The sequence below is a fragment of the Balaenoptera borealis genome (genome assembly GCF_965194805.1).
Source record: "Balaenoptera borealis genome assembly, chromosome: 1".
Classification (NCBI taxonomy): domain Eukaryota; kingdom Metazoa; phylum Chordata; class Mammalia; order Artiodactyla; family Balaenopteridae; genus Balaenoptera; species Balaenoptera borealis.
The window spans coordinates 2,919,506-2,935,759 of NC_138860.1; the positions used below are offsets into that span (position 1 = coordinate 2,919,506).

The window sequence follows — 16,254 nt, forward strand, 5'->3', positions numbered from 1 at the left end:
TTATTATCCTATTACTCTCCAGGAGCAAATATGTGCCTTTTCATCTTGGGGTTGTAGAGGTATAAGCAATCTGATCTGCCCTATAAGTATATCGCTTGATGGGTAATTTGCAGTGACGTTAACAAGAAAAAGACAAATGTGTAAAGGGGAGCATTCATCTTCCCAAACGATATTTTTAAAATCACAAGTTTAAAAAAAAAAAAAAAAAAATCACAAGTTTTGCAGGAAGGTAGGCAGGGACCGGGCTGCAGGTTTCGGGGATGTCTTGGAGGCCAGGCGGTGGGGCCGGCGGCGGGGGTGGTGGTGTCGGGGAGAGGCCTTGTCCAGGAGTCGTTCTTAGTGGTGGCAGGTAGACAACACCCAGAAGACCCATGACACCTTCCCAGGAGCACTGTTTCTCGGACTGCTGGTCATACCTCATTAGTGGGTCGTGAAATCAATTTAGTGGGTCATGACCAGAAATTTTTAAAAAGCATGAAATAAATTAGACTAAAGCAGAACAGAATAGAAAATATCAGAGTGCATGACATGGACAAAATCATGTACTGTCTAGTGGAACTCTGGCTCAGTTGTATGTGTGTGTGCATGTGTGCATTGTGTATGTGTGTGTGATGTGTTTGGTACACCAGGATTCAGGGTAGAATGTATTTCTTACTGCAGGTCTTAGTTCAGAAGTTTGAAACCCTCTGCCCTGGAGAAATACACGGCAACCCACGTCTCCATGCTGGCTTCAAACGCCTTGGTCTGGTTTCCACAAAGTAAATTTATAAACAAAGGAAAAGGAGTTCTTCTGAAGCAAATGGTCACCTCGCAACTCCATATTTAAACGACCCCTAAGTTATTCTGAAATTCTACTTCTCTTTCTCTGGAAAATACTTAAAACGGAATCAGTGTAAGCCCAAGGCAAATGGTGAAGTGGGTCCAGTTTGTCTCTTTCTCCTGGGGGCACCTCTCACCCCTTACAGGTGTCACCCCCAGGGTTTGTATCTGTTCCCTTTCCCTCTTAAATGCATATTCTCATGAAAGACTGATAAATGCCTTAAACAACAGTATAAATGACTGATATTGCTTTAATATGTCCCGTTCTCAAAAGTGTTTACATTTTAGCCAAATATGAACTCTCATGCCCTAGAAAAGAATCTCATACCATTTAATTACAGGGAAAAGAAAAGAGAAATTTGGAGAGAGTGTTTTCCTAGCACTCTTAAAGTCCTACCTGGGGGGCTCTATATTCACTTTATAACCTTCCTTTCTTTTTTCACATGTAATTAATACACATGATTTCTTTCCCCACGCTTTTGTGAAACAGACTTCAACGGTCTTTTTCTTTTTTGAATAGATATTTATGAAATTGTCTTATCATAAAATCTTTGAGAGCAAATATTCTGTCTTATTCCACTTTGCATCCATCTTACACCAACTAACTGCCTGACAAATTTGAGGTCTTCAACTGGCAGTAGTTAATGACTATTATACAATTTTACTTTCTGCCACACATGTGGTAATACTGTTTTCCAATGTCAAACTAATCAGAGTACAAGTGCATGTTTTTTTCCTGAATATAAGAGTAATACGTAAAGCCTCCACAGACTTGTCATAAAACAATAAGAGCAATTTTAAAATAGCACTGATTTATTGAGTATATAATATAGGCCGGGTTCCCAGGACTAGATGCTTTGCCCATATAGTCTCATTTATTCCTCGAAAAACCTCTTCAATACACGTATTGCTATTCCCTCCATACCCTCCATCACCCCCCAAACACCACACCTACAATTTTACCTACAAGAAAACTAAGGCTTGGGCTTCCCTGGTGGTGCAGTGGTTAAGAATCCGCCTGCCAATGCAGGGGACAAGGGTTCGAGCCCTGGTCCGGGAAGATCCCACATGCCGCGGAGCAACTAAGCCCGTGCGCCACAACTACTGAGCCTGCGCTTTAGAGCCCGCGAGCCACAACTACTGAGCCCGTGTGCCACAACTACTGAAGCCCACGCGCCTAAAGCCTGTGCTCTGCAACAAGAGAAGCCACCGCCATGAGAAGCCCGCGCACCGCAACAAAGAGTAACCCCCGCTCCCTGCAACTAGAGAAAGCCCACGCGCAGCAATGAAGACCCAATGCAGCCAAAAAAAATAAATAAATTTAAAAAAATATATATATATATATTTAAAAAAAAAAGAAAACTAAGGCTCAGAGATTGAGGACCTGCCCACAAAGACAGTTACTAAGTAGCAAAGATCTAATGCAAACTGGTTTCCTCTGACTTGGAAGGCTGTGCTTTCCTCACTTGTACATTTCCTAACCTTTCAGGCTGTATGTAAAATCATCATTTTCATTTTCATTTTCCAATTTCTTACCTGTTCTCTTAAGGGACAAAGTCGTGAACCTAAGAGCGCCGGGAAACTTTGGTTTGGTTTGGTTTCTAATGATAAGCGCCCTGACTATCCCAGGGTGGTTCCATCCTCAGAGGGTCTGGCCTGACAGCTAACAGTGCATTCTGTTCGCCCCCCCGGAGTGATCCCCGCCATCAGCCGTCTGTACGCGCGGGACAGAGGCCTAGACAGAAGGGCTGGACCGCTCAGCATCCTAACAGCAGGCTGGTGGTAGCCTAGTAACTTACTCGGATCCATTCAGATAATTTTTTTGTTGCAGATCACAGTGCCAGGTGAAGACGGCCACGGAAAGCACTGTTTTCCGTTTGCACGTGGCTTCCACGTTCCCCAGCCCATCCACGCACACACCACTTTAAACAGAAACCTTTAAATTAAAAGTCTGCTTTGTACTGTCCTTCTCTCAGAGATGTTTAAATCTCCTCCCAAAGTCCTAGGTGTCTGAAGCAGCCACAGGAACAGGAGGAAATTGATTTTGTGACAGACAGACTAGAAATCAAACCCAGGATTCAGTTTTGTTTTCAACACAGAGAACGAAATCACTGACCACCAAATACAGTTTTGGTAGCTACTCTCGGATCCCAAACTTCCCTATAACTTTCCCATATTAATTCGGTCTTCAGTTTCAGGAAATAAAATAATTATGTAGTTAAACAGAGATCCTTAGACAAACAAGGGCTGTGTTTACAATGTACCAATCCATTAAAATCAACGACAGACATGGATTATGAGTAGCAAAGCCCAGCCAAGCAGGCTAGCACTTGCCATGGGCCCATTCCCCAGCCAACAGCAGTAAACATCCTATTGGAATCTGCTCCGAAAACAAAGGCTCTACCAACCTAATGTCAAGGTAAACAGGTAATAAATACCTACTTGCTAACTACTAACCAGTGGTACCACTTGCATTCTTTAGTGTCTAAACACAACTAAATGTTGGCCTTTTTTTCCTTCTAAAATGGCACCATTATAACAGAGCTTTTTACTGGGTAATTTTTTAAAAGTTTACTAGGTTCTGTTTCACACTGGCTTCAGTTTTTTAGCCATAAACCATCTGAGGTTAAAGGGAGTAAGTAAAGACATTCTCCTACTCAGAAAAAAAAACAACAACCAACTGTCCCCCCTGTGTGACATGAAATGCCATGCCCCCAGATGAAGAGCTACAGGCAAGAAAAGCCCCATAAAGTTAAGCTGCAAATAGTTCTGAAGTCAAGGTCGAAAACATCATTTTACAAAGAAGAAAAGTAAGGAAAACGTGTTTTCCACACCAAGACCCTATTAAGCAGGGACCACAGAGCCCCGGGTCTCCGGGAAGGGGAGCTCTAAGCCCCCGAGGGCTGTCACGTACCTTGAGCTCCCTGAAGAAGACGCTGCTCCGGGCCCACTCCACGATGGAGAAGAGGGTCTGATCTGCCATCTTGCACATGAGCCCGAATGTACTCAGCCTCTCATGTTTGCTGCGGCTCGCCTGCTCCTGCTGCAGATAGGCCATGATCTTGGCCTGGACCTGGGGCTCATCGGGCTCACACTTCAGCAGTTCCAGGATCAGGTGGGGCATGCTGGCCGGGGAGCTGGTCTGGTAAGTGTCCAAGTAGGAGTAGCCCAGGATGGACTCCGGGGAGCTGGTGTAGGGGTCTGGGTACTCAGACTTGATGGCCCGGCTGGGAAAGTGGCTGTAGGTCTGGTACCCTTGCAGGCTGCCAGGAGGTGGCATTGTCATGCTGATGGGGGACGTTACAAAGGGACTCCGGTCGTAGTCTGGAGGAGGCAAGGCAGGGTGGTTCAGAGGTAGGCCTTTGGAGACAGAATGGATGTTCTGAATTGCAGAAGAGATGCTCAACTCGGAGGGCATGGCTTGGATCACCTGAGACATGGCTTCTAGCTTAAGTCCATTGGCTCGGATGAGGGCTTTTTTCTGTTGCTTCAGGGCCCTGTCCCTCTTGTACATGGGCCCAAACTTATTCCTCCCTCCACGCATTCGGTCCGCCCTTACCGCTGTTGGGATGGGGGAATAAAAAAAAAGAAAGTAAGGGTAAAAAGAAGATGTAAATTATTAGCATTCTCCAGATCTCCAGATAGTTAGAAAGGCTGAAAATGGACTGGAAGTGGTCTGTGTGTGGTTGTTTTCACTACAATAGCCAAAAAAGAGCCATGCCCTCTTTATTTATGAATTCTTTCCTCCAAGTGTGTTTGTCATCAAAAAAATATTTCGGATACGTAGGGACATATTAACCCTTTGGCGACTGCAGAGACTTCCTAATTTTTGCTACACACAGGAGATGCTTCATGTTGTTAAGGAAGAGGATCAGGGTCTGTCATGCCAGGGATGCTGTGATTCTCTTTATGGAAACCCAAACTGCTAAAAGGGGAAAAAAAAAATCAAAGGAGCCATTTCTGGATTCAATTGTGACTATTTTTCCTTAGAACATCTTTCTCTCTCAAAGTCTTTTGGTTAATTTGCTGCAAAAAGTGTTAGGTACATGCTCTTCTTGGAAAATCATCCTCACCTGGACTTGACGGGCACACACCAGGGAGCCACCGGTTATTGTTTTTCACTTAAGCAGAACTGGACATAATTAAAGCAAATTCATTTCAGAAGCTGTCAAAACGGTCCACCGTCACAATGCTATGGGGCGTCTGGGGCCACGTCTAGTAATTTACTTAGCGGGACTCTCCTAGCTCATGGTGGCCAGTGGCAATTAGATAGGACCCAGCAACCCTCTGACAGCTTGTGACATACTGAAATTGCTGGAGGTTAAGTTTTTGAGCTTTTCATCTTCGGATTAGTATAGCATTAAAAATTTATTGTGAATACTAGGTATCCAGAACACCGCACAAGATAATCAAGAGTTTTTCATCTGGATGATAATTTATTGAATACTTAATTGTTTCATATCACTGTGAACAAAGCATGAGCATGCAGTGCAAGTGACTTACTGTTAAGAAAGCACACTTTTTAAGGTAAAGAAATGTAACCTTTTCCCTTTGTTAAGAAAAAAAGGAATCAAATGACATCATATGCAATCACAACATTTAATTTTTAACATTTTATCTTCTGAGTCTCATACTATAGTAAGCATCTACCACACTGTTTTGCTGTTTGGAAAATAATAACAGGGATTGGTAACGAAGAAATTAACAAGAATCAGTTATTTCTTTTCTCGATCTTGTCTTAAAAGCAACACTGACTTAACAGTCCTCCTGATAACCGAAGTGGCTACTTCTATTGGGAAGGAACCTATTAGCAATTCAGCAGACGTATCTGAAATTTTTTGAGTATTGCCATCAGGTCTGAGTGCCACACAACAGAAAAGCCCCAAACACAACTAGTCTGTGCCTCACTGATCAAATAAAATGCACTCCTGTATCTGGCACATCTCAGGGATCTGTATCACTTCTTGTTACTTTATTTACAATATATTTAATCTCTGGAAAGTCAGTAGGTCAGAGGCTGAAAAACAGCAACACACCATAATAGTCCATGAACTACAAATTATTTACAGAAGTCACATATTAAACGTTACTTCCTGCCAATCTGTACATCGTAAATGCAGGTTCTACTTTTTCAACGTAAAGTTTAATGTGGCTTTTGAGGAACCATTCTCTTGTTCTTGTCATACCAATGCTACCGATGTAATGGTTCATTATTTTTCATGTTTCCTGCTTCTCAAAAAATTTTTTTTATTTTGCACTCAATCATCATCTTAAAAAAAAAAAAAAGAAATGTGCTTTCCCACACAATCAAAAATGATACTCTACATGACAAAATCTTTTTATAATTAAAGGCTTTAACTCTTGTTCAGGAATCATGAAACTAATAGCAACAATTATGACAAGTGTACCTATTTAAAAAGATTAAAATCAAACTTTTTTTCCTGATTTGAAAACTTAAAGGATTTTAAAAAATATTTTGGCAAATTATTTTTACCTGTTCTCAGCTGAATCATGTTAGTCTTGCTTTCATCTAACCTGACCTTTCATCTAACCTATGAAATGCATATGCTCCTCAAAATAAAAAAAGAGGTGAGGAGGCGAAACTCTGGTATTAGAATTTTTTTCCTAGTAAATTTCACCAGCATTTAAATGAGACTCGGACTATTCTGCTGACAAAACATCAAAAGATCTTATTGTCAATAGTGTTAAAAGACTAGGAAAATACTATTACCATGTTATAAGTACAATGTTGTTTTAAATCCTATGTCCTTGGAGAGTTTTAACAGGCAGTGGTCTTTAGAAAAAACTTACCTTCTAGCTTCATTCCAACACTTAGACATTTTTGAAATCGACAGTAAGGACAACGCTTTCTCTGTGTCTTGTCAATTTGGCAGTTCTGGTTTTCTATACACGTGTACCTTTTATTATTTTGGACTGTTCGCTTAAAAAAGCCCTATAAGAGAAAATAGTGAGACATATTATAAAGCTAACACCCGTCTCTTCCATTGTTTCATTTTAAGGACATCACCAGTAAATCTTTTCATTGCACCGTTTGAGCCCTTATGTGGTTCTGTGGTTTGTTTTACATTTTAACAAGATCAACCCTCCAAAACCAGGATATGGTAGAGATTTTTCTGGCATCAGAGTTATATTTCAAGAATCGTATCAAATCTTGGGGAGCTTTAGCTACACACCATCTTATCTCAACATTCAGGGGAAAATATATGCATATTAACCAGTAATTTTTTGAAGAAAATCTGTTTTCCTATTAACCTTCATATTCCAGATAAGGCACTTATATAGAGAGCGGCATTGTTTTTAAGTAGTCTGATACAATTTCAGTGGCAAACTACTGTAAAATAGCAATGGAAAAATGGAATAGCAAAACACCTCAGATTTTTTACAAATGTCAGCACTAGATAGTTAAAAGCAAAAGGATTTAAAGAATAAAATGGGAAAATGTTCATAATTCCATTGGAATACATTCAAGTTGGGGAACTGTGTAAAGAAAAAGGTGAAACTCATGAGGGAAAAAAGCATATATAGCAGAGAGCTGAATTTTAGCAGAGTGTATGCCTTCCTTATATTTCACCCACAAGAATTAATCAAAAATAAAATCTGTAGCTTTGTAACATAATAACAGCTTGGATGGTATATTCTGTTTGTCCTACTAGCCACAAAGTGAAACCATCTTACTTTGTTAGAAAGAAAGAAGGGATTTTCTTGGCAGTGGTTTAAGTAATTGTACTGAGTTTTCTACTTTTAAAAATGTTGAAAAATAGGGGGTATCAGATTTACTGGGAATATATGAAAAAGGTCTGAGATAAATCCTTAATGTATAGTTGACATTGTTAGTAATAATACAGTACGTCTTACATATTAAAATTTCTTGCATTTAAACAGGTCATATAATATATTTATGAAAACTACTCTTATTATAAACTTAAGATCTGGTTTCTAATTCTTTATGATATAGATTTCAAAAAAATCTTAAAAATTATTTTTGGAATAAATCAGGATGAAATCATGCAGTTGGGAATTTAGACTTTTATGTCTGTGGGTAAAAAATGTTTGGACGTGTAGCACAGAATACTCTGAAGTTAAAAAGTATTTGGGAAATACTCTGTCATGTTCACTCTCAAGAACAACGATGCTTTAAATATATATAAGTCAAGCAAAATCAATACTTTGGACCGTTAGAAATAGAAGTCTTTCTACAGCTCTATCACCTTCCTACCATAAACTATTTTAAAGCCATGAGACTGGCAAAGTTTTCTAAACAGCATAAATCTCTTTGCCTTTTGAATTAAATTGGACACATATTTCGAAGAATCATCTCACTAAGACTCACTCATTCCCTCTCTCATTTTTAATTGAGTCCGAAAAAGACAGCCTATATTTAGCTTTAAGAAGTAATCCAATGGTTTATTTTGGTTTTGAACATTGTATTTCTCAGGTAGCAACGGAGAAGGCAAACCTTGCAGCTTTCACAGGTGAGGAGCCCATAATGGTACCCAGACACTTTATCTCCACAAACGGGACAGAGTTCCTCAAGATCTTCATCATAGGAGTAATTCACCATTTTAAACTGAGACACTGAAACAAGAGAAGTGCATGCACATATCCGATTAATTTACTAGGTAGGTTTTAATCCTGCAATAAAAACCATTTTGGTGACTGGTGGGCAAACATCACCAGGTAAAATAGAAACTAAAAATGTGTTACCCAGATGTACTGCAGAGAGCTATTTTCATACAGTGAAAGTAAAACATCTTTTGGCATGCGCTTTGCATTATTTTAGTTTAAAAATAATTCTAATTTCTTGCGTTAAAAATTCTTAAGCTGACCACTGTTGAACACGAGTCCCCCTAACTCTGCAAAGCAACAGATCAGAATAGAAACAAGAATTGCATAAAGTAACAACTTCGAATTTCTTTTAAACCTCCTTGACGTTAAGTTCCAAAATGTCACCTTTGCCTAAGGGAGAGAAAGGAGCACACGGCGTTATCTTCCCACTGGAATGAGTTTGCTCAAAGTGCACCGAACTATAAGGGTGCTTGGGGAAAGCAACACCAATATGCAAACACTTGGCAGGGGAACGGATGCCGCAGAAACCTTCTCAGCAGTCCCAATTTAACCACAGCCTGCGGCTCCCAGCGTTCAGATCTGTTAGATTAATCCAAACATTCAGTTACGTATTGATAGGGCTTTCCCCTCCACACTTTGCAAAAATCTCCTGTAAAAATAAAAAGGCAAAAGGCAGGACGCCCGGACGAAAAAAAAAAAAAAAGAAGAAGAAAAAGAAGGAAAGGAAAAGATACACACGAGGGTTTGGTTTCGTCGCAAAGTACTGAAGTCGTTTAATGAACTTCACATGTTTCCGATCATCCCCGCAAAATATAAACACCTCGAGTTCGCCCTGTTAAACAGAAATCAGGCCGCGGCTCTGAGCGGCTCCCTGCAGGGATCGGGTAACCGGCCTTCCTTCCGACGCAGCGCCGCGAAGGCGTCTTCACAGCTCCAAGATGGATATACTGCATAGCGGAGGCAGTGGCCCGGAGACCCCAGATAATACCTGATCCGGTCCCTCCCGGAGACTCGGTCCTCGCCGATCGAGCCTCGCAGCGCGCGCCGCGGGGGACGGATGGCGAGGGCAGGTCCGCGCAGCCCGGCCGCCGCCCGAAGCCTCCCGGCACCTCCGGTGAAACCCCGGGCGCATTCGCCTCTCGCCCCTTGCTCAACTTTCGGCTACACCCAGGCGCACAAACGCCCCAGTCAAGTTTGTTTTAAGTTAATCAGTGGCATTTGCAGGGGGCGGGGCGGGGCGGGAGGGGGTGGACGGGGAACCGAGGGCCGGGCAGAAGCTTCCTCTGATTTGTTTACCAAATAGGAAAGGGAGAAATAGCCCCCAGCCCACCCCCAAAGTACTCGGCCGCTCTACCACCATAGTGGCCTCCTTGCCAATGATTACTGATTTTCTTTTTCTCTCTTTAAAATAAAGTTCTGTTTTCTTTACGGACTCTGGGGGCCTCCGGAAAGGGCCGTCGGGGTGAGGGTCCTTGCAGCGCTTCTCGGCTGAGCCGCGACCGGCAGAGTGGGGCCGGCTCTCTCCCAGGAACTCAGAGCCCTGGGCTGGGGCATAAACCTGGGTGAGTTAGCCAGAGTTTGGGGGGTGGGGGTTGGGGGGTGGGGGTCCCGGGAAGAGATGTTCCAGCCGAGGCAGACGTGTGGGCTCCGAGAAACAGAAATAAAGAGACGCAGAGCGCAGTTCTCCCGGCGGTGCCCTGAGAGGTCCGCGCTCGCGTTTGGGGAACCTGGGGCTTTGGCCGAGGCTGAGAGTTCCAGAAGTTTGTTAATAGCCCCATCCCTCCTAAAGCTCGTGATTATTGTCTTGAGGCACGTTTTAGGGACGGAAAAAGGTGTGCTTTACCAAGTGTGTTCTCTTCTCCCTCTCCCTTTCCCCAACAAAGTAAACTTTAACTTCGCATCTGAGAGGCTCGGAGAGGCAACCGTTTCCAGGCGACCCGGTGCGCGCCTCGGGGATCCGACACCCAAAAGACCGGGGCTGGGGGTGGGAACCCTCTTGGAAAATTCAAAGACAGAGGCCGTGTGGGGAGACCGACGCTGCGGTGCGAGACCGGGGCACCTTTCAGAAGCGCCCAGGTGCTCTTAACCCAAGTTAGCGTTTGGAGCACGGAGTGCGTCCGAGCAAATAAGTCCCGGTCTTGCCAAAGTAGAGGGCGCGGTGGGGCCTTGGACAGCGAAGGCCTCAGAGGCGCGCCGACAAGTTCCCCGAACTGTCCCGGGACCCGGTAGCGGGTCCTCTTTCTGCCCCCCGGCCCTCCGCCCCGCGGGTCGGACGGCGGTGCGTCCCCGGCCGAGACCAAAGCGAGCCTGGTCCTGGGGTGCCTGTCCGCAGGGGCTCCCCTCCGGCGGCAGGCCGCGTGGCCTGGAGGAAGCCTCGCCCGGGCGCTGCCCACCCGCTTTCGACCCCGGGGCTGAGCCAGCGGCCGGAGGCTTCCCGGAGCCCTAGGCACCAGGGAAAGCCAGCTTTCTGCTCTGGGGCAGTAGGTCGGGTCGAGAACGCCCCTCTCGAATTTTACAAAGAAAATATTGCAATGGCATCTCCCTCCCATCTCCCCCCAAACCCTGATTCTTGCCTCCCCGGCTTCCTGCTCCGGCTTCTCCCTCCGCTGCTTTTCCCGAGTCGCCCAGAAACGCGCGCGGTAAGGAGAAGCAGAAACTTTCCCTTGGCCCAAGAATCTCGCCGGCCCCAAGGACGCCCGAAGGATAGTCCTTCGCGGCCGCTGGCGGCGGAGGGTTTCGGAGGCAGCTCCCCGGCGCCGCTTCCCCTGCGACCCCCTTCGCGGAATCCCAGGTGCCAGAGGGAAAGCCTCTTTGGGCCAACCGGGTCCCCTCGTTAGCCAACCTACAAGTTAGACTCTAGGGCCTCGGGCCCAGGGGACGTCCACGGCCCCAGGGGACGTCCACGGCCCTCCCTGGAGGCTGAGCGAGACCCCAGGATCCGCGAGCGGTATCCGACCCCACCAGCAGGACGCACGCCTTCCCGCCGCCCCCTCTTCTCAAGGCAGCGGGGCGACCTCAGGCCCCGGGCCCAGCGCCGCCTCTCCCGCACAGCCGCGTGCACCAGCCCTGAACTCTGCTCTCAACGCCTCCCCGGCCCTTTCAAGTCCGTTCAAGGGGATGGCAGGAAGCGTTCCGGGATCACAGGCCCGCCGGCCCGCACATCCTGCGCGCTGGCAGGGGCGAGGATGGAAGGGCACCGGTGACTTTTCCTAACATTGTTCCCTCCCCGGCCCCGAGCAACTGCGATACACTTCGGAAGGGCTCAATACGGCCAGATCTAGACTCGCTTAGTTTGGAATGCGGCGAAAATACTGCCTACGGGATTTACTTTTTTTTTGGCTGTTGTTGTTAGCAATCAAAAGCTGGGATATGAAAACGGACTTCCAGATTCCCAGGTCTCAGACAGAAGGGCTTGAGGCTAAACCGCCGCCCCCGCCCAACACTCACTCCGCAGCGCCCGACCAGAGGATGGGCTGGGAATAACTGGTTCTCTCCAGTTCTGCCTGCAGTTTTATGAAGTTGTTCAAATTCGAGCCGGCTCCCTGGGTGCGCCTGGGCTGTGGGGTGCCCATGCGTCCTAACACCGCTAAGCCCGCTCTCCCCGAGGCTCCATCTCTCTCTGCAGTTGACTCTCCCAGGCAGTGTTCTTCCACCGCTCAAGAGCCCTGGTTCAAGTTCCCGCCGATTCCAACGACTGGGAACCTGCTCGGGTTTCCCGCGAGACATTCCGTTCCTTAGAATGATCTTTAGAATAACAAGATCTTTAGCTTGAAGCTGCCCCGCTCTAGTAGCCAGAGCTCGAAGCCTCTCTTTTCTTAATGAGAAGTGGCCAATTAGGCATTGCTTGGAAAATCCCCGCCCCGCATTGTTCAAGAGCCATAAACTTTTATGCCTGCCCCTGGGGAAGGGGCCCGAAGCCCGCGCGCCGCCCCGCAGCTCGGCAGCCCCGCGGCGACCAGCGCTCGGCGGCCGGTCAAGCTCCCGCGCTGGGCGGGCGGCTGCAGCCCGCGGGGCGAGCCCGGGGGCGCTGGAGCCGCGGAAGCCAAGCGCCGCGAGCGCCTCCTTACCTTGCATGTTTTCCGGCATCTGCCCCTGTTCCCCATGCGACCGAGCCAGTCCCAGAGCTTCCGTCTCCACTTTGGGCAGCATGACAAGGCGGCCGCGGGCGGGGTAGGGGGTCCGTGCCGGTCCGGAAGCCCAGCACCTGGACGCCGGCGGCACAGCTTCAACTCCGCCGGGAAAAAGGAGGGGGCGACCGGGTGGCTGCTTCCTCGCCCGCCGGCAGGAGCGCGCCTCCGCCGCCTCCGGGGCTGCCGTCAGGACCCCCGAGCCCCGTCCAGGTTTGCGGCTCCCGAGCCGCCCCCGAACCGCGAGGAGGAAGCAGCGGGCTGCAGGCGAAGACCGCGTCCGGGCGCCCCGGTCCGGCTCGGCAAGGGCGCAGCTGCCCGGGGCGCGAACGCGCTTACGGCCGAGCTCCGGGCGCGCAGCGGAGGCGAAGGCCGAGCTGCTGCCGCCGCGGCGGTGCCGCTGCTCCCGGACGGCTCGGCTCGGGCAACCTGCACCTCGCCCTCCGCCGCCCAGCGCTCGGGATCCGCAGGGCCTCTCGCGCGCGCTTTCTCTGGCCTCACTCTCCTCTCCCTCCTCGCCTTTCCTCTCCTCTCCGCCCCTTGCCCGTCTCTGCTTCCCTCCCGCTCACTATCAGGCTTGGAGTTAGGAAGTTCCAGCCTCCCTCTGTCGCTTCGTCTATTCCTCTCGCCAGTCCGGGAGCAGTCCTCTCCAGCCCGGGAGGCGAGGCTGGGAAGGAGAAGGGGAGGAAGAGGAGGAGAAGGGAGGTGAGTAGGGCTGGGTAGGGGAAGAGGGGATGAGGGGTGATGACAGTGAATGGGGACGCGGGCTCCGGACTCGGGTCGGACACCAGGCGCCAGCCAATGAGGACGAGGCGCAGGCTCCAGTCCCCTCGCCTGCCCCAACCTCTTCACCCCGCCTCGCCCCCTCCCACCCCACCCAGGCCCGGGGCGGGGGATGCGCACGCGGCGGGTCTTAACAGCGAGTGAGAGGCGACCTCTGTCTGAGCGCAGCGGCCAAGGAGAAGCTCGGGCGGAGGTGTCCGCGCGCAGAGGGGAAGCCAGAGGGACGCGAGTGGGAGTGGGGGTGAGGGGGCGGCCCCCGTGTGCGCCGGGTGAGGGGCTGCAGGAGGAGTTAAACACATTTAAACAACCCAGAAATGAAAAGAAGAGCTGGCCTGCTCTTGAGGGTCTCCTGGCCTCGTTCCCCTCGGCACTCAGTCCGCGGGCCCCCGGGAGTGGCGGAGCGTCACGGTTCACCTGCTCACCGAGGGGACAGCCGTGTCGCCGGGAATCTGAACGGCTATCCCCGTTTCCCCATTCTTCCCCAGTTCCTTCTCTCACTTATAAACACCCCCCCACCCCGCGCCCCACCTCGAGCCCAAGATTATCTTGGCGGCAGACTTCCTAAATTTTGGTGAACTGGGTTTCCATATAGAATGCGAAGAGCTGCCTGGGCTTTCTTTTTCATTTTGCTGCCTCTTGGGTGGGACGATCCACATGAGGCCCAGAGGCCCAGCACTTTAAAAAAAGTTTTAAAGAACCATCTGTTATGCAAGCTCTTCCTCCACCAGCCCAGCCCCATCTTCAAAGTTTTCAGATCTCATCCCAACAAGATGAAAACATTTTTTTTTTTTTTTTCCCCAGCGTCCTGACTGCATGTGAAATGCCTCATATTCAGTGTCTGCTGTGAGACCCGGGTAATTATCAGAGTCCACCCACAAGGGGGTGAATTTGAATCTCAAAGGCTCTGAATTTATTCTACTTGAATGCTATAGAGATCACACAGTCAAACTGGCCAGTCCAGTATTTGATGACTTGAAAAATACTCCCATCATTGCCATGCATAATCTAAACTTTTATATGAGATGGGTCGTTCATCACCTCCCCGCGCCTGGCGATTCAGATACTGTTGCCTCTCGAAACTGATCTGTCATTTTGCTGTTTAACATGCAGCATGCAGAATCCAAGTTATTTAAATGTCAGTGTTAGTAGCATCTGCAGGTTTCATGAAAATGTTTAACCCTGGTGGGAGGGCTGCCCATTAGTTTGTAAAGGGGAGTGGGCTGAAGTTGCCAAAACTAGTGACCCTTAAGATGCTCAGATTTTGGGGACAGTCCGTCCATTTGCAGGATTTCCTATAGTTATTTTAAGTATCACTGTGAATTAAATTCAGAAAGGGGATAAAGTCTCAGGGCTCAAATCAGTGCTCGCTGCGCTTTCCTTATGGATGCAGGTGAACTTCGAGCCTCAGTTTATTACAAAGCCTTAATTTAAGAGCACCTCCATCCCACAGCAACCAAACAGCATAGGGGGGCACTTTTGCAACGTCTTCCCAACACCAGGCTGGAGCTCTGTGGGACGGAAGGCCCTCTGGTTGCTGGAACGGGAGGAGGAGGTTAGGAGAGCTGAAAGAAGTGGACAGAGGGTCTGACAGCACCAGGGACTTGTAGTGTGGCCTAAATCTTTGCTGGGACTTGGCGGCTGAGCCTGACCTGGCTGGAGGCAAACTTTGTGTTCATGTTCAGGGCCCAGCCTCAGCCCCAGAAGGGACCTGTTTAGGCCACACCTGATGCCTCTTCCCGTCTAGGCCAGTCTGCCCTCCCATCACACCCCCAAAGACCTGGAGCGACGGTGACAAAGGGCCAGCTGGCATCCATTTGTCTCCTCACAAAAGCGAGCGGCGATGGCGGGAGAATAGGGGCTGGGGTCAAGGTTTTAAAAATCCTCCCTTAAGAGAATCCACAGTTGAAGCTGTACTCCAGGCTGACGGCTCTGCTTAGTCAGCTGCGAGCCCAACGGGCACCGAAAGCGCACGAGGTCTCAAGCCGAGAGAAAACTTCCCTTTCCGAGAACCAAAGGAACCCCAAGCCCCCAGTGCCCCAGGCCTCCAGCTCCAGGAACGGAGGAGCTCCCGAGGGCCCCAGACCTATCCAGGTCCCCGCGGGGGACGTCGAAACCCCGTCTTCGGTGGACAAGGCGGGAAATCTCCCGCGGGAGAGACCGGAGAGTACAGTCACCTTTACTCCGGGCGCTCTGCGTGGGGTTTAGGGGAGCAGACGCAGAGGCGGGGTGGGGGGGCAGGCCTCGGCTTCCGACCTCGCGCTCCTTACCCCCCTCCAAGTGCATCCTTCCCCCATCCTCGCCCCCCCCCCCCCCCAGCACTTACTCTGGTCCTTTGCCCCTTCAATTCCGCTGGGCTGGGAGTCCCCACTGGAGCCCGGGACCTGTTTGCCCCGTGACCCGGGATGGGCCTGGGCGTCTCCCAGAATACCCTCGCGGAAGGAGCGCTGGGGGAGGAGGTGCCCGAGCCCTCCCGCGGTGCCGGGTCGGTTACCTGGGGATGGTTCCAGGTGGCAGAAGCCTCCGCGCGAGGCGGGAGGGCGAAGCGGACGCCAGGAGGGGAGGCACCTGAGATGGGGATGGGGGACTGGGCCTGTGTGGTCTAAACATCTGGGCTCGCGGTGGTCTGCGTTCACGGAGAGATACACCCACCGCCTTGGAATGATAAAGCCCCGGCAGGCGGGCCGACGCCTCCCACCCTCCTCCGGGGAAGTCTCACCTACTGCCTCTTAGTGGGAGCGCACTTAGGAATCCACCCCGGCTGCGGGGCATTTAACTAACTGGTGGGGACGCGAGGCCGGGTGAGACAGCTCCGGCTTGAGCCACCCCGCGCGTTCTCAACTCGCTCCCCGCTCCCCTGCCAACTCCTGGCAAACTTCGCACCCCTTTTCCCCCACTTCCCCCGCTCCTCCACCTCCTTTCCTACGGGGCTGGTCTCCAG

The 16,254-nt window shown here is 49.5% G+C and overlaps 1 protein-coding gene across 6 annotated transcripts in view; it reads right to left on the reverse strand.

The window, feature by feature from the left end:
- NR5A2 (nuclear receptor subfamily 5 group A member 2) overlaps positions 1-16,254 on the reverse strand; it is a 125,709-nt gene that overhangs the window by 99,771 nt on the left and 9,684 nt on the right. Inside the window, exons 1-4 of one of the 6 annotated variants that reach the window (XM_082394837.1) lie at positions 12,474-13,074; positions 8,297-8,415; positions 6,631-6,772; positions 3,734-4,380 (exon numbers count right to left, since the gene is read on the reverse strand). In XM_082394837.1, the coding sequence (XP_082250963.1) occupies positions 3,734-4,380; positions 6,631-6,772; positions 8,297-8,415; positions 12,474-12,555 (990 nt within the window). In that variant the 5' untranslated portion in view covers positions 12,556-13,074. The other 5 variants (XM_082394838.1, XM_082394840.1, XM_082394839.1 and 2 more) reach the window with 5 other exon arrangements.